Raw genomic sequence first — 17,500 nt, 5'->3', positions numbered from 1 at the left:
CTAACCCATCACCAGGGCCGTCCATCCCTACAGGCCGATCATGCAGACTGCGTGGGGCCTCATCTCTCTACTGACCCGCACCTATGCGCTTATGTGGCGCAATTAGTGTGGCCCTGCTTTTCACTAATGTTTTCTTTTAGGACGGACACTACAATTTACATTTTTTTACTATGTTCAATCTATATTGATTCTGACTTGTCTACATCCAACTCACAGGTTTATCATTACTTTAAGAACAAAGATGATTAATTTTCCCCTTTTAGAAGATATGGTCATTTGTTCTGGGCATGCCATTTTGGAGCCTGAGACCTGAACAACAGGCTCAGGGGTTAACAGGTTCATTTAGTTATTCTAATGAAGAGAAAGTGATCACATTTTCTAGAGGAACTACAGCTGCTCTGTGTGTGTGTGTGTGTGTGTGTGTGTGTGTGTGTGTGTGTGTGTGTGTGTGTGTGTGTGTGTGTGTGTGTGTGTGGGTGTGTGTGTGTGTGTGTGTGTGTGTGTGTGTGTGTGTGTGTGTGTGTGTGTGTGTGTGTGTGTGTGTGTGAGAGAGAGAGAGAGAGTGTGCCTGTGTGTGAGAGAGAGAGTGAGTGAGTGAGAGAGTGAGTGAGTGAGTGAGTGAGTGAGTGAGTGAGTGAGTGAGTGAGTGTGTGTGTGAGTGTGTGTGTGTGTGTGTGTGTGTGTGTGTGTGTGTGTGTTGAATGCTAGCAGTTTCCACCTGTTTCCAGTGTCTGTGCTACGCTAGGCTAACCACAGCAGGATCTTTACAGGAGGTGAAACTGTTCTGTAATATATGGAAGCTCATTCCCACCAGTGAGAGGAACAAAGAACACTTTCTGGAACTGAGTTAAAATAACCAAAACCATCCCTTAGTGCTCGTCTAACACTCCCAGAAAGTCCTATTTTGAAAAGATTGAGCATTTAAATCGACTTAATGAAAAAAGAATGTTGCACTTGGGCTCCCATAGGCCGTGTGGAGAGACAGAAGAATAATTCATTACGTGTGATGTTTGTAATAATATAAAGAAGTGTGTAATTCCAGGTGATCATTTAAGCAAATGAATAAAACAATTATAATAATTGAGTCTCTTGAATTATAGAAGTCAGTTTCATTTTTCATTCCTACAGATTTGATCTTTCCTCAGTGTGTCGGAGTTTAAAAACACACACACACACACACACACACACACACACACACACACACACACACACACACACACACACACACACACACACACCTACATTCCTGCAGCAGGTCGGACTCGTTGGACATTTCTCTGACTGCACTGTAAAAACATCTTGACAGCTGATTGGCGCAGGTGTGTTCCCTCCCACCAATCACAGCGCTTGTTGTTCCCATGTGATCTCTGTCGGCAGGTTCTCTCACCCACACACACAAACACACACGGAGTGAGAAGATTTGAAGGTTCAGTTTGTATGCAGAGAGCTGAAACAGGAACAAAGAGAAACACTGCATGTTCTGACAGAGACACACAGGTAAATATATTGACAGGTGAACACACACACACACACACACACACACACACACACACACACACACAGGTGAGCACAGACATACGTGTTAACACAAGACAAGTGAACAAAGACAGGTGAACACACATACATACACGTCAACACATAGACAAGTAAACACACACACAGGTAAATATATTGACAGGTAACACACACACACACACACACACACACACACACACACACACACACACACACACACACACACACACACACACACACACACACACACAGGTGAACACACACAGGTGAGCAGGTATCTTTGCACTTAGGAGTTTATTACAACACGGCAAGAAACGGCTGTTATTATCAGGAGGTAATATTCAGTGAATGTGTGTGTGTGTGTGTGTGTGTGTGTGTGTGTGTGTGTGTCTGTGTGTGTGTGTGTGTGTGTGTGTGTGTGTGTGTGTGTGTGTGTGTGTGTGTGTGTGTGTGTGTGTGTGTGTGTGTGTGTGTGTGTGTGTGTGTGTGTGTTTTCACCAACGTACCATGAACCATGAGTGACGTTTGTAGATATTTAACACAAACGTTAACTTGTGTTCTTAATTTCTCATCTTCATTCATTCTACCAAAATTCATTCTGTATTTTTTTTACCTCAAAGCTGATTTATCGGTCCTAAATCCTCCAAAGGTTTGCAACGTTATTCTTACTTGACGCTCAAAACTAATTTGAATCCAGACGCTGAATTATTTGTCACGTAACTTCCATTCTGAATAATGTCACATTTTTAGGTATTTTAATGAACCTCATTGTCACGTGAGTTTCGTACGTAAATAACGCAACTTACATAATAATAACAATAATAATAATAATAGATGTAATTGATAAAGCGCATGTAAAGGCCCCTTTGCATGAGGTGAGGAAAACAATAATTAAGTCAAATAAATAGGAGTAAAGCCAGTGAAGTGCGATGGGTCAGGGGTCAAAGGTCACGGTCACTTTAACAAAGTGTACCTGTGCTATCTGCAGGTAACTTATTAACTAAACCCATTCTTTAGTTATTTAACACACATTTTCACTTATGTGTCCCGTGACGTGAACCTTTAGGAAACGTACTCAAGTTATGTTCGTCACGTTCAAATGTATTTAGTATTGCATGAACATGTTTTAATTGGGGGGTGGACTTCACATCCTCTCAGGGGGTCCGGGGGTGCCCCCCCGGGAAGATTTATTTTAACATTTTAAAGTAAAATACTTCAATCTGGTGCACTTTGAGCGCCCAATTACTCGAGACTGATCTCGGGGATACAACTCTAAACACCCATATGAAAAAGATCGGTTTGTATGTGAACATTTCCAATAACCTCCCATAGCCAATAACCAATAAATGTAGGCTAACTTATTTTATTTTTGTGGTTCATTCATATCTTATTTTACCATTTAATATTTATTTATGCATATTTTTAAATCTCTCCAGTTTTAAACGATATTTTTGGTTTACTGTCTTATAGTATACATTGGAATGATTTCAAACCTGTTTTTATTTATCCTAATAATTATAAAGGTGTCCCTTGGAAATATTTGTTTACATAAATTGTGATTAAAACGTTTGAGACTCACTGAGATAACTTAGACTAAAGTGAACTATCTAAACCCTCAGAGTCCTTTCCCTCACTGAGCCTCTCAGTCTGACAGGAGAGCTCTCCCTCCACATTATTGTAGAAACAGCTTCTTATATCCGTTAGCGCAGCAGAAGCTAACAACAATCCCCGCCGGTACCGCGGTATCCCCTCTCTCTATCTCTCTCACTTTGGCTGTGAGCTGCGGGCGCCTGATAAGCCAACATCCCCCACTTTCATCACTTACAGCGCCCATCGTACGGGGCAAATGGAAAATGTAACCGGGGTGAAAAGGGTATTATCTTTACTTAATTATGAATGTTGTTACATCAAGGCTGAAAATTCGTTTTTTTTGGTATTATATTTGCATTTAATCTTGTGGAAGTGCAGATCCCCTGTCCTCCACCAGGGCAGCACCCCTACTTCCCACGGCCCTGAACGTGGATTTAATTTGCACCGTTAGTCATAACAGAAAATCTTATTTTGTTAACCAAACACATTTGTGTCATTATTTCAAAACAAAAGTTGATCTTCGCTTAATAGTACTAGTTATTTCTTGTCTTTAATGCATGTGTGTCTCTCTCTATATTACCACAGATGAACCCCCCTCCTCCTCCGGTCCCGAAGCCCCGGGCTCGTTACATTAGGGACAGTTTGACGTCTCTGGACAGGTGAGCGCACCTTTAGGTCTGTGGTTACCTGAGTCTCTGCTCGTTACCCGAGTCTCTGCTCGTTACCCGAGTCTCTGTTCGTTACCCGAGTCTGTGCTCGTTACCCGAGTCTCTGCTCGTTACCCGAGTCTGTGCTCGTTACCCAAGTCTCTGCTCGTTACCCGAGTCTGTGCTCGTTACCCGAGTCTGTGGTCGTTACCCGAGTCTCTGTTCGTTACCCGAGTCTGTGCTCGTTACCTGAGTCTCTGTTCGTTACCCGAGTCTCTGCTCGTTACCCGAGTCTGTGCTCGTTACCCGAGTCTGTGCTCGTTACCCGAGTCTCTGTTCGTTACCCGAGTCTGTGCTCGTTACCCGAGTCTGTGCTCGTGACCCGAGTCTGTGCTCGTTACCCGAGTCTCTGCTCGTTACCCGAGTCTCTGCTCGTTACCCGAGTCTCTGTTCGTTACCCGAGTCTGTGCTCATTACCCGAGTCTCTGTTCGTTACCCGAGTCTCTGTTCGTTACCCGAGTCTCTGCTCGTTACCCGAGTCTGTGCTCGTTACCCGAGTCTGTGCTCGTTACCCGAGGCCCCGTTTACACAAGAACAAAACGGGCTGGATCCGCATAGTTTCTCTTGCGTATAGCCCTTTTATTTACACGAGGTCGTAACAAAACGATAGAAACGGACCCCACAAACGATAACGGGTCCCAAGGTGGATATATTTGCAAACGAAACGCTCTGGGGGTTCCAACGGCTCCGTGTGTCCAACGGCTCCGTGTAATCGCCTCTATACGATCATTTCCTGAAAAAATAACGAGAGCCCCGCCTCTCCCCGCCTCTGCTGCTCACTGCTGTAGCATGGCCAGTAGCTACTGTCAATAGCTACTGGCCATGCTACAGATGTTAGTGCAAAATCTACAGCTCCTCCACGACCATCAGCAACAAGTGGACATGGAGAATTACCTGAACTACTACATGTTGCTAAATCCATCGCGGGGCATAAACAGAAGGGTAGCCATGGCAACCATGCTCCGGGGTCTTCTTCGCTGCTTTTGGTGTATTTTGTGGCGGAAGTTACAGCGCCACTTACAGTTCCGGCATATGTACTACAGCGTTTCCAGTGGTCTCGTGTGAACAGACACGTCAAATGAAACGAATACGTGTGAACGGAAGACTTTTTTGAAAACGCATACTGTGCATAAACGCAAACGTGCCCGTGTGAGCAGCACCTGAGTCTCTGCTCGTTACCTGAGTCTCTGCTCGTTACCTGAGTCTCTGCTCGTTACCTGAGTCTCTGCTCGTTACCTGAGTCTCTGCTCATTACCTGAGTCTCTGCTCTTTACCTGAGTCTCTGCTCGTTACCTGAGTCTCTGCTCTTTACCTGAGTCTCTGCTCATTACCTGAGTCTCTGCTCTTTACCTGAGTCTCTGCTCGTTACCTGAGTCTCTGCTCGTTACCTGAGTCTCTGCTCTTTACCTGAGTCTCTGCTCGTTACCTGAGTCTCTGCTCGTTACCTGAGTCTCTGCTCGTTACCTGAGTCTCTGCTCGTTACCTGAGTCTCTGCTCGTTACCTGAGTCTCTGCTCGTTACCTGAGTCTCTGCTCATTACCTGAGTCTCTGCTCGTTACCTGAGTCTCTGCTCGTTACCTGAGTCTCTGCTCGTTACCTGAGTCTCTGCTCTTTACCTGAGTCTCTGCTCGTTACCTGAGTCTCTGCTCGTTACCTGAGTCTCTGCTCGTTACCTGAGTCTCTGCTCGTTACCTGAGTCTCTGCTCGTTACCTGAGTCTCTGCTCTTTACCTGAGTCTCTGCTCATTACCTGAGTCTCTGCTCGTTACCTGAGTCTCTGCTCGTTACCTGAGTCTCTGCTCTTTACCTGAGTCTCTGCTCGTTACCTGAGTCTCTGCTCTTTACCTGAGTCTCTGCTCGTTACCTGAGGAGCTGGAGGGGGATAATGTTCTCTCACAATAAATCAATACATCTGAACTCAGTGAAAGTAGATGTTTGGATTTCAACACCAACTTTTTTTTTCAGAGATGAAAATCTACAATCAGGTACACACACACACACACACACACACACGCACACACACTGACGTCATGCTGACGCGTCCTTGTGGAACCTGTTCCACAAGGATGATGATCTGGAACCAGTTTATCCTCTGGATCACATGATGCTGCACACACACACACACACACACACACACACACACACACACACACACACACACACACACACACACACACACACACACACACACACACACACACACACACACACACACATACACACACACATGTTTTGATTCAGTGCTTCAGGAGTCAGCTCCTCTCATAAGCCTCTGATAATAAAGTTTGTCTCCAAACTGCAGAACAAAGGTCTCCATTAAAACTGATTCTCAGCGGTTAGAACAAATTACAGACTTAAGAACCTCATAATTATACTTACAGTCTCGAGGAAAAGTACTAACTAGCGATTCTTAATCTTTTCTTTCAATGTATTTACAATCTGTAACGTTATTTCAACATTTTTAATAAGTAAGTCTATTTTCTACTCTTTACCTGCACTAAACGTCTGTAATGTACATGTCCTCGCTGCAGGACAATAAAAGAACTCTGATTCTGAACCTTGCCCCCCTCCAGGTGGAGATGCCCCCCCCCCTCTTGTCATGGCGTTGGATCGTAGCTCCGTCTTCCCGTCTCTGGCCGGCGTCACTGACATCATCGCCAGCAGCATCCCCTCATTGGCTGGACTCGCCACCTCCCTCAGAGGCTCGGCCCCCTCCGCCCCTTCTGCCCCCCCCTCCATAGACAGCATGGCTAACAGCATCGCCGCTAACATACCTAGCTTAGCGGGAACTGCTAGCGCTGTGGCTAACCCCCCCGCGGCTACGTTAAACTCCGCCTCCTTCACCACACCTGGTCACACTGTTAGCTTAGACAGCATAGTTAGCTCGTTCGCTAACATTCCCAGTTTAGCGGCGATTGTTAGCAATGTGGCTAACCCGTCTGTTAGCTCCATAACGACCCCGCCAGCCCCCCCCCCCTCACTGCCGGGGATCGGAGACGCTCACACAGGTACAGCAAGAAGTTTTTTTTTTTTATAAAATTCCTCCATTTCCAGTGTTTTAATTTAGGGGGACTCAAAGTGTTCTGCAGGAACGAGTCCGTACCATAATATGAGTCAGCATTTCCTCACTTCCTGTCCCCTGGTCTGGAGGTCAATGGTTTTCTGAATGTGTTTTTAGTTGTTATCCTGAAATGAGGACACGAGCTGAAGAGACTTTAACGTTTTGTCAGTAAATACCTGTCGGCTTGTTACTTCAGAAATCACAAAGTGGTGTTAATATGTGGAGAGTATCCTGCTGAACTCAACGTTTGTTTGTTTGTTTGGAATCTCATTGGACGTGGGAGATGCTGCCTTCAGGGTCCAACACAGGAATACCTCCCGCTCTGTATTGGCCCATCAGTTTCAGACATACTCCCTTCTGATTGGCTGAGCGTGTCCTCTGTTTGTGTGCAGATGTCGGAGCGTTGTCTCAGCTGGTGATGTCGACGTTAGACTCGAACACAGGAGTCTCTTTACCGTCACTTCAGGAGGCGGAGCCATCAGAGGAAGGTGTGTTCAGTCTAAGACTCTTATTCTCAATATGAAGTGATTAAACGTAGGAAAAGACAACCATTTTTCCCATATGAGCAAAGCTTTTCAGTAAGGTGAAGAGGGAGGGTGAGATGCATAGTCCAACACGTCCACCTCCCGATGAGACGGATGAATGTTGACGGAATTACCCCGTTTATTATGAGCGGTTTAGTAGGATTATATAAAGTGTGTGTCCTCGGGGTCTGACTCCTCTCCGTCTGTCTGGGTTCCAGTCTCCAGACGCTGTCCTCACACCATCAAAGAAGAGAATCCGTACGTCACGCTGTTAGCTTGTTGGGCGAGCCAAGAGGAAGCCGACACCGACTCGTCCAATGAGGAGGACGATAAAGGAGCAAGCTCCACCCCCTCTGGTGCAGAGGGACCAATGGAGGGAGATCCTGCTCATAACACATCGTCAACAACCACCAAGTATTTATACGGTACTACAAAAACTACCTCTAGTACTTCACTGCATCCTAACCGGTGTTTGTTTGTCCTGCAGCCTCCCGTCCAATCAGGCGGGACGTCTGGTCCCCACGCGGCCGCCCCCGCCTCCTCCTCGCAGCCAATTAAAGAAGCCGCTGAGACAGAAGATGCCGAGGTACGCAAACGCACCTTCAGGAAGACAAACAACAACAAACGATTTCCTTAGCTTTCATTTCTCTGATTTAGTTTTCTTATTCTTGCTGACGGTAAGTAAGAGTTCAGGAAAGCAGGGTTACGACACAAGAGAGACCTGACGCAGTGTAGCATGCAACACACGATCAGTGCAGGACCAGCAGCCCATAAACCTGTAAAGGTTTGCAAATCATCATGACACATGTCTCCTCAAGTTGCTGACTGTTCTCTAAATGCTGCTCGTGTTGTTGCTGGAGATGTTTAAACGAACGTCTGAGACTCAGTGTGTTTGTGGTTGTGTCCTGCAGGATGGCCACTATCCGAGTGTCCAGGAAGAAGGGGGCCGTGGGGGGGGCGGCCCCTCAGAGCGCCGTGGTGAGGTCCGGCTGGCTGGATGTGTGGAAGGGCTTCAGGTAACACGGTCACCTTTAATACCATATCCACCCTGATCACGTCACACGTCCTCTGCTCTTCTTCATTGGTTATAATGTGCTGTTCTTTGGACTTCTGTTTTGTTTAGTGTTTAGTGAACCTTGTACCTTGAGAGCCTTGAAAGTGCCTTTATAAATAAAATGTATTTTTATTATGATTATTATTGATGGAGCTATCAGCGTTACCATCACTCTGTATCTGATTGTCCCTGTTTCTGATGATAAGGATTACTATCCACTGCTCAGGACATCAGATCAGAACCAGGTTTATCTCCAGGGCCCAGGAGTTCAAAACTTTTAATCTCAATCAGATCCGATCCGATTTTGAAATCAATGTTTATTTTTTATATAGCCCAATATCACAAATGTTACATTTGTCTCAGTGGACTTCACAGTTTGTACAGAATATCAGTATGACAATACGACACCCTCTGTCCTTAGACCCTCACATCGTACAAGGAAAAACTTCCAGAGAAAACCCACAGTTTAAAGGGAAAAATGGGAGAAACCTCAGGGAGAGCAACAGAGGAGGGATCCCTCTCCCAGGACGGACAGACGTGCAATAGATGCCGTGTGTAAATTGAAAAGATAATACATTTGCAACATAGGTAGTCCAAATGTTTTGAAATGCATGTGTGTATAATAAAAAGATGAATCCACGAGGATATCCATCCAGGACTTATGATCCAGGACCGCAGCCACGACTCAAGATCCAGGACTCGCAATCCATGACACAGGACCGCAGGATCATCCATGACTCCGGATCCCGGCGTATATAGACACCAAAAAGAAAGAAATTTGGGGAAGCTGGGTTAATCGGAACATGAGAGTACACAGGTATAGACAGAGAGAAGGAAGAAGTAAGATGTCCCCCGACAAACTAAGCCTATATCAGCAAAACTAGGGGCTGAATCTAATCAGCCCTAACTATAAGCTTTATCAAAAAGGAAGGTCTTAAGCGCACTCTTAAAAACGGATAGGGTGTCTGCCGTCCGAACACAAACTGGAAGCTGATTCCACAAAAGTGGAGCTTGATAAGAAAAGGCTCTGGCTCCCATTGTACTTTTAGAGACTCTAGGAACAACCAACAACCCTGCATTCTTGGAACGCAATGCCCTAGTAGGACAATAGGGTATAATGAGTTCTTTAAGGTAAGATGGCGCCTGCCCATTAAGGGCTTTGTAGGCGAGAAGAAGAATTTTAAATTCTATCCTGTGTTCTATAGGGAGCCAGTGTAAGGCAGCCAGAACAGGAGTAATGTGGTCCCTTTTCCTAACTCTGGTTAGTACACGAGCTGCAGCATTTTGAATCAGCTGAAGCGACTTGACTGACTTCTTGGTACACCCTGATAATAAGGAGTTACAATAATCCAGCCTTGAAGTAACAAATGCATGGACTAGTTTCTCTGCATCGTTTTGAGGCAAGATATGCCTGATTTTTGCAATGTTACGTAGATGGAAGTAGGCGGTCCTTGAAATTGATTTTATGTGGGCGTTAAAGGATAAATCCTGATCAAATATAACACCAAGATTCCTTACAGTCTCACTGGAGGCCAAATTAATGCCATCCATAGTTAATATATCTTTAGATAATTTGTTTCGTAGATTCTTCGGGCCAAGTACAATAACTTCAGTTTTGGTCGTGTTTAACATCAAAAAATTTAAGGTCATCCACGTTTTTAAGTCCTTGAGGCAGTCTTGAATTTTATTTAGATGATTAATTTCATCAGGCTTGATTGATAAATATAGTTGAGTATCATCCGCATAACAATGAAAGTTTACAGAATGATTCCTTATAATATTGCCTAACGGAAGCATATATAGGGTGAACAAAATAGGTCCAAGCACTGAGCCCTGTGGCACTCCATGGCTAACTTTGGTTTGCATGGAAGATTCATCGTTGACACGTACAAACTGAGAGCGTTCAGATAGATAAGACCTAAACCAGCCTAAAGCAGTTCCCTGTATGCCAACTAAGTGCTCTAGTCTTTGCAATAGGATATCATGGTCGATAGTATCAAATGCAGCACTAAGATCGAGTAAGACAAGAATAGAGACAAGTCCCTTGTCAGAGGCTATTAGAATGTCATTTGTGACTTTAACCAGAGCTGTCTCTGTGCTATGTTGTGTTCTAAAGCCAGACTGAAAATCTTCAAATAAATCATAGTTTCTTAAGTAATCACACAGCTGTTTTGCGACTGCTTTCTCAAGAATTTTTGAGAGGAACGGAAGATTAGAAATAGGTCTATAGTTGGCTAAAACCTCTGGATCGAGGTTGTGCTTTTTAAGAAGCGGTTTTATCACTGCTACTTTGAATGATTTTGGAACATAGCCTGATAATAAAGACATATTCATAATATTTAATAAAGAAGTGCTAATTAATGGAAAAACTTCTTTTAACAGCTTAGTTGGAATCGGGTCTAAGATACACGTTGATGGTTTAGAAGAGAGAATCATTGAATTTAATTGTTCAAGGTTTATGGCTGAAAAGCATTCTAGTTTACTATCTAGTGTAATATTATTAGAACTTACGTTTCCGGGAGCTGTTGATAACACTATACTGGTCAAAGGCAAGAGGTCATTGATTTTGTTTCTAAGAGTAACAATTTTATCGTTAAAAAAGCACATAAAATCATTACTACTGAGTGCTATGGGAATAGAAGGCTCAGTCGAGCTGTGGCTCTCTGTCAGCCTGGCTACAGTGCTGAAAAGAAATCTTGCATTATTCTTATTCTCATCTATTAATGAAGAGTAGTATGCTGCTCTCGCTTTACGCAGTGCTTTCTTATATTCATTGAGAGTAATATGCCAAATTAAACGAGATTCTTCAAGTTTAGTGGAACGCCATATCCTTTCAAGTTGTCTCGACTTTTGCTTTATTTTGCGGGTTTCGGCATTATGCCATGGAGCTAATCTATGTTGTTTTATTTTCTTCTTTTTCAAAGGAGCAACAGAGTCTAATTTTATTCGCAGCGCATCTGTAGCACTATCAACAACATGATCAATTTGGGGTGGTGTACATTTTGTATAAGTTTCCTCCCCTACATGCAGACATGCTATCGAGTTAAGTATTGGTGGAATCTCTTCCTTAAATTTGGCTATAGCACTAACAGATAGGTTTCTGCTGCAGGAGCTTTTGGCTAATGCTTTGTAGTCTAGTAACAGTACTTCAAAAGTTACTAAGAAATGGTCGGATAAAGCAGGATTATGCGGTTCGACTAATAGTTGCTCAATTTCAATACCATAAGTCAGAACAAGGTCAAGAGTGTGATTATAGCAGTGGGTTGGTTTATTTACACTCTGACAGAAACCAACAGAATCTAATATAGAGTTAAATGCAACAGTAAGGCTATTTTTATCATCGTCAACATGAATATTAAAGTCACCTACGATAATTACTTTATCTGTTTTAAGAACCAAAGCTGATAAAAACTCAGAGAATTCTGATAAGAATTCTGAATAAGGACCTGGTGCACGGTACACTGTAACAAATAAGATTAACAAATAAAATCCCATTTCTTGTGATCCAGGATCAGACAAGTCGGCCAGATGTTGTCCCTGGAGTTCAAAGCAATTCAGGATAGGATCAGCCTGATCCAGATTACGATTTTTCAAGATGACTAGATCCTGAATATCAGTGCTTTAATCCTACCGATCGCCATCTAGTGGACATGAAAAATAATACAAGGAAGACAAGAGACCACATTGCAGACCACATAATGTCTAATTATATTATTTTTATGACAGATGATGGACCTTTTTTTTGTTGAAGATATTTTTACTTTAATCTAAATTACATTTGTGATTGACAATCTTTGCTGAGATACTTTTATGAGCATAAACATTTATGTCATCAACATTTGGTTGAAAACAAAATAGGCCAACACAAACGAGAGCAAAAAATGGAAAAAATAAAATGTATTTCCCATGAAGGCTAAATATTTTGTATTATTTCAGTTAACAAACTTTGCCATCTTATTTAAATTGGAACATATTTTAAAATAAATGGTACAGTACATTTTGCTCTGGATAATCCAGTTTTTTGGGATCAAACTGATCCCAATCCTGTGTTGTCGGTTTGAACTACCCATTTTGAAGATTTGATACAGATTAAAGCTTGGATTGGATTTCCTGATCTGATCGGATATGAAAGTGATCCTAATCCTGTTTTTTGGTTTTGAACTCCCCAAAATCCAAATCTGATCCGATCAGATAGGGATTAAAAGTTTTGAACTCCTGGGCCCAGGTGGGTCGAGGACTTCGACTTGATGTCGTGCTGCATACATAAAAGTAAAACAACAATTTAAAACACAGATAGAAAACTATTTAAAGAAAAGTATTTACATTGTAATAGAATGGAATAAAATATATGCAGTATTAAAATAACAGATATTGTGTGCATTTATGTAATGCATAGAGTCTGTGATGGGCAACACGTGCTCACTCCCAACCCGTCACATATTGACGGACGGTCAGGGCGCCTCCCCGTCACTCTATTACGGACAGGGTACCCCTTGAGAGTCAGTTTTCAACGGGCAGGGCGTCCCATTGACTTGCATAGAGCTCCCTGAACGTTGGTAATAGACGAGTTTGGATGGCGGAGAAATGCTCTCCTCAGATCCATTCTCACAGCGTTTATCAACCTTTTTCTAACTCAATATCAAGTCACACTTATTGTTTTTACTTCTTTATTTTAATTGAATAATGTCTGACTTTTGTTGCCGTCAGTTATGGGGAGAGTAGGGGCTCAGAAAACTGAAATCTGTATTGATCGAGGGTCGGAGCAGCTCATAGTAGTTGCTTTAGAGAATTTTACACCCGGAAGTAAGTATTCTCTCCGCTTCGCTTGACAAACCCATATCGCATAAACACCATATCCCTACATGCATTGCGCCTAAAACTTCCAATCAGCGAGCTTAAACCATAGCTGAGGATCTTGGGTAATCAGTTCAATGGCTGTGTATCGCAATGATGCTCGAAATGTCCCTTATAGGCCTACGTCTGTTTCCGGTTATTTTTATTTTGAAATTCAGTTCCTGACGGACGCCAAAAAAGCCAGAGATTATGGAATCAAACAAATAAATAAAAACAAGGATAATTGTGTGTTATTGGTGAGTAAATATCAGTGTGTTATTTAGAAAAGAATATCAACTTAGAAGGAAAAAAAGATTTTAAAAAATAAAGATTTCAGTATTCTGAGGCTCTGAGCCATTTCTTTTCCTCACAGACGACAAAAAAAGTCCGACATTATACGATTTAAAAAGAAGACAAACATCGTGGCTTGATATTGAGTAAGAACATGTTTTTATGAATCCCACAGCTTCCGGTCTTCCGAGACCCGAACGGACAAAAAGACGTGCTGCAGGCACGAAACATTCTACCAATAGAAATACATTGCTTTTAAAATCGTTCTGTGTGACACGAAAAAAAGGGGAACATCGTGTTGGTGAACACGAATCAATAGATTAAATGTCGTGACTATAACACAAAATGCCGTGAGACTGGGTTGGGCTATGGCAGGCTCCAGGCTCTGAGCAGCTGCAACTCTTCCAATCGCTATCGGCCGTCTCAAGGTCCAGCAGAGACTGAGCTCCAGCCAGTCTTCAGCTGACTGCACTCGGCTCATTTCTTTGTCTTATCTTTGAGAATTGGTTTGTAAAAACTTACAATTTTGCTCCAAATGTCTGCAGATTGACCCGTTTAAATGTGTAAGAGCAGCAACCCACTGTGAGCTCAGCAGCTATGCTACGTGTCATCCATTGAGGTGATTGAGAATCAAACAGCTGTGAAGCAGACAGATCGTTTGACATTAACAACGACAGGAGACCCAGTAAAGATCCCTGAGGAACACCTCATCAGATGAGCGGATTCACATCGTTTCTCTTTCTCACAGACACAACGTTCTGTGGGCGACGCTGGACGGGCAGCTGATGTCTCTTTGGAAAAAACGCAACGTAAGTACCTGTCTGTCTGTCTCCACCTGCCTGTCTGTCTCCACCTGCCTGTCTGTCTCCACCTGTCCCTCTGTCTCCACCTATCTGTCTCTACCTGTCTGTCTCCACCTATCTCTCTGTCTCTACCTGTCTCTCTGTATAAACCTGTCTATCTCCACCTGTCTGTCTGCAGTCAGTCAGTGCTCAGGTGTGTTTGTTTCGTTCACCAGGACCGGTTCAGCGAGGTTCTGTTTCACGTCTCCAGCATCACCAACGTGAAGAAACAGGACAAACGCAGGTTCTCCGTGTACTTCAGGAAGAAGCACTACGACTTCATGGCTCACAACGACGGTGAGCTCACCTTCTCCATCGCGACGCCTCGGGAAGTCTGGGTTATAAAATCAGTTCATGAAGTTTGAAATGAGCAGGACAGAGAATATAAACAGGAAGTTAAGGTGACAAAGGTTTGCAGTAAAGGACAAAAAGGATAATACCACAATCATTTAGTCACAACGTCATACAACTGTGACTTGATATGCTTATGGTTATTTCAATACATCTGGTTATATTGTGATTTATGACCTCTTTTAAAACTGCAAATTATGCAGTTCGTCATCATCTTGTATACGGAGGCCGACAGATGCTCAAACACAACGGAGACCAGGGGCTGGATCAGTAAATGTGGTAATGCTCATTACGACCACAAGGCGGTGCTAGCACAGCTAAAATATAAACGTATATGACAGAAAAGATTAGGTAAGGTATTATTTGTAATTGTAACAGACGGGTACACCCCTCCTCTCTGTTTCTTCTTCATGTGTTTCTCTCTCAGAGGTCCATGAAGGCTGGGTCACGTCTCTGTTAGCGTCCCGAGGCCAGCCAAGCCCCGCCCCCCCAGAACTCCTTAGACCAATCACCATGAAGGACACGCGGAGCCGCGCCTACGCCGCCCTGTGGGGTCACGATCTCTGGATCTACCACAGCAAGGAGGCCTTCCAGCTGGGCATTGCCTCCTTCTCCGTGCCCCTGAACGTGGCCTCGGTCAAAACGACGGGAAAACACTCGTTCAGCCTCATCACTCCGTACAAGAGCTTCAGGTACCAAGTGTGTGAAGTGTGTCCCAAGTGTCCCAAGTGTCCCAAGTGTGTGCGAAGTGTGCTTTACTGTCTTTTCTTGCCCCGACCCATTCTCCTCGTGGCCCCGCCCCCTCCCACAGTCTGTCTGTTGATTCGACGAAGGATCTGTCCCTCTGGTTGGACATTCTGTCCTCCACTATCCGCAGTGCTCTGTCCTGCAGCCAGGTGGCGCTGCGGCTCTGGGAAAACCCCAACAACAAAGTGTGCGGTGACTGCGGCGCCGCTAACCCGGAGTGGGCGTCGGCCAACTTGCTGCTGGTCATCTGCCAGGCCTGCGCAGGTAAACCTAGCACAAGTGGACAACAGGTGGGATGCTAATGTAGCTAGCTGGTTTTAATGCTAACAGGGATTTGTTCCCAGGTCAGCACCGAGCTCTGGGCAGCAACCTGTCCAAGGTCCGGAGTCTGAAGATGGACAACAAGATCTGGACTGAACCATTAATACAGGTGAGGGGGGGCTGAACCATTAATACAGGTGAGGGGGGGCTGAACCATTAATACAGGTAAGGGGGGGCTGAACCATTAATACAGGTAAGGGGGGGCTGAACCATTAATACAGGTGAGGGGGGCTGAATAATTAATACAGGTGAGGGGGGGCTGAACCACTCGTACAGGTGTGTGTGTGTGTGTGTGTGTGTGTGTGTGTGTGTGTGTGTGTGTGTGTGTGTGTGTGTGTGTGTGTGTGTGTGTGTGTGTGTGTGTGTGTGTGTGTGTGTGTGTGTGTGTGACCATTGAATGATACAAACTAATTCTATCTTTATCTTATCTAAACCTTTGATCTTTGAGGGAGGGGGGTGTGCTGACCTTTCACCTGTTCCTCCCCCAGCTGTTTGTTGCCCACGGTAACCGGCTGGCCAATCAGGTGTGGGCTCCTGTGGTGCCGGCGGCGGAGCAGCTGTTTCCGGGGTCGCCGGACGAAGAGAGGTCAAAGTTCATCCAGGATAAATACAGGAGGGGGCGCTACAGGAGGGTTCACCACCTGACCGCCTCCCCCGCCCTCATGGACCAGGTGAGTCTCACCTGAAGCTTCACCTGAGGGCACTTCCTGTTTGAGCAGGTCTGTGTACCATCAGATCCAAAGGAACCATCTGTGTTTAAATCTGCACTACACAGAGCTAATGGCTGAGGGATGTTTCATAGAGAGCGAGGCAGGGGGAAGGGACGGTTATTTATGAAGCAAACTTTCAGACACAGAGGCAAAGTGCTTTACACCATCATTAACACAGATTCATAAAAACATGCATAAAAGAGATAGTTTAAACACAACATTGTAAATACAGAAGGTGCTCAAACCAGTGAAAAGGCTTCTGGGTAAGCTGCTGAAAACAGGGAAGTGTTTAGCCTTCAAAGAACTCAGCGTTGGTGAAGACTCTGGTTTCTGGAAGTCTGTTCCATTTGTGCAGGGAATATAAACTGAAAGCACCGTCAGTGTTTGGTTCTGACCCGGGAACAGTGAGTAAGACTGGGGGGCTCGTAGCAGGGCAGCATGTCCGGCACATGTTGGGCCCCAAACCATTTCATGCTTTATAAATTAGCAATACAATTTTTAAATAGATTCTGGGATGTCCGAAGTAAGGTCAATTTGGGTATGGGCATGTCACTGTCCATTTTGAATCGGCCCTCAGATTCTTAAAGGTCCCATGTCATGGCCATTTCTACTGATCATGATCCCATTGTTGAGGTCTGCTAGAATACATTTACATTGTTCAATGTTCCAAACTCACATTGGTTTCTCAAACAGCATCTCTGTATAGTATGTGTATTCACTCTCGGTGCTACACGGCTTGTTGGAGCTCCTGCCCCCCCCCCCCCCCATCCCTGTGAGCCCAGTGGCCGTCTGCGAGACAGCGAGACACAGCCCGAAACCAGCCCGAACACACACACACACACACACACACACACACACACACACACACACACACACACACACACACACACACACACACACACACAGCCTGGCTGGGAATTTGTGTGTGTGCTCACTAGGGTTGCAAAATTCCGGG

General features: G+C 44.4%; 2 protein-coding genes across 3 annotated transcripts in view; both read left to right on the top strand.

The window, feature by feature from the left end:
* Positions 1 to 1,094, top strand: part of LOC307018392 (alpha-1B adrenergic receptor-like) — a gene marked incomplete at its 5' end in the record, with an annotated part of 12,619 nt that extends 11,525 nt beyond the window's left edge. The window contains one exon of the mRNA XM_079648623.1: positions 1 to 1,094. This exon is cut by the window's left edge and continues 1,329 nt beyond it.
* A 269-nt stretch (positions 1,095 to 1,363) lies between these two features.
* LOC307018476 (arf-GAP with Rho-GAP domain, ANK repeat and PH domain-containing protein 1) overlaps positions 1,364 to 17,500 on the top strand; it is a 22,770-nt gene continuing 6,633 nt past the window's right edge. The window contains exons 1-14 of one of the 2 annotated variants that reach the window (XM_079648709.1): positions 1,364 to 1,497; positions 3,691 to 3,764; positions 5,777 to 5,796; positions 6,385 to 6,819; positions 7,265 to 7,360; positions 7,615 to 7,810; positions 7,884 to 7,982; positions 8,308 to 8,412; positions 14,323 to 14,383; positions 14,593 to 14,713; positions 15,195 to 15,459; positions 15,579 to 15,778; positions 15,859 to 15,944; positions 16,324 to 16,506. In XM_079648709.1, coding sequence (XP_079504835.1) covers positions 1,438 to 1,497; positions 3,691 to 3,764; positions 5,777 to 5,796; positions 6,385 to 6,819; positions 7,265 to 7,360; positions 7,615 to 7,810; positions 7,884 to 7,982; positions 8,308 to 8,412; positions 14,323 to 14,383; positions 14,593 to 14,713; positions 15,195 to 15,459; positions 15,579 to 15,778; positions 15,859 to 15,944; positions 16,324 to 16,506 — 2,001 coding nt within the window. In that variant the 5' untranslated portion in view covers positions 1,364 to 1,437. The remainder of the gene's footprint in view (positions 1,498 to 3,690; positions 3,765 to 5,776; positions 5,797 to 6,384; positions 6,820 to 7,264; positions 7,361 to 7,614; positions 7,811 to 7,883; positions 7,983 to 8,307; positions 8,413 to 14,322; positions 14,384 to 14,592; positions 14,714 to 15,194; positions 15,460 to 15,578; positions 15,779 to 15,858; positions 15,945 to 16,323; positions 16,507 to 17,500) is intronic. The other variant, XM_079648710.1, reaches the window with a different exon arrangement.

The sequence above is a fragment of the Notothenia rossii genome (assembly GCF_949606895.1).
Source record: "Notothenia rossii genome assembly, chromosome: 9".
In the NCBI taxonomy this organism is placed as follows: Eukaryota; Metazoa; Chordata; class Actinopteri; order Perciformes; family Nototheniidae; genus Notothenia; species Notothenia rossii.
Note: the sequence above shows the minus strand (reverse complement) of the source record. Positions and strands in the feature narration are given on the sequence as shown.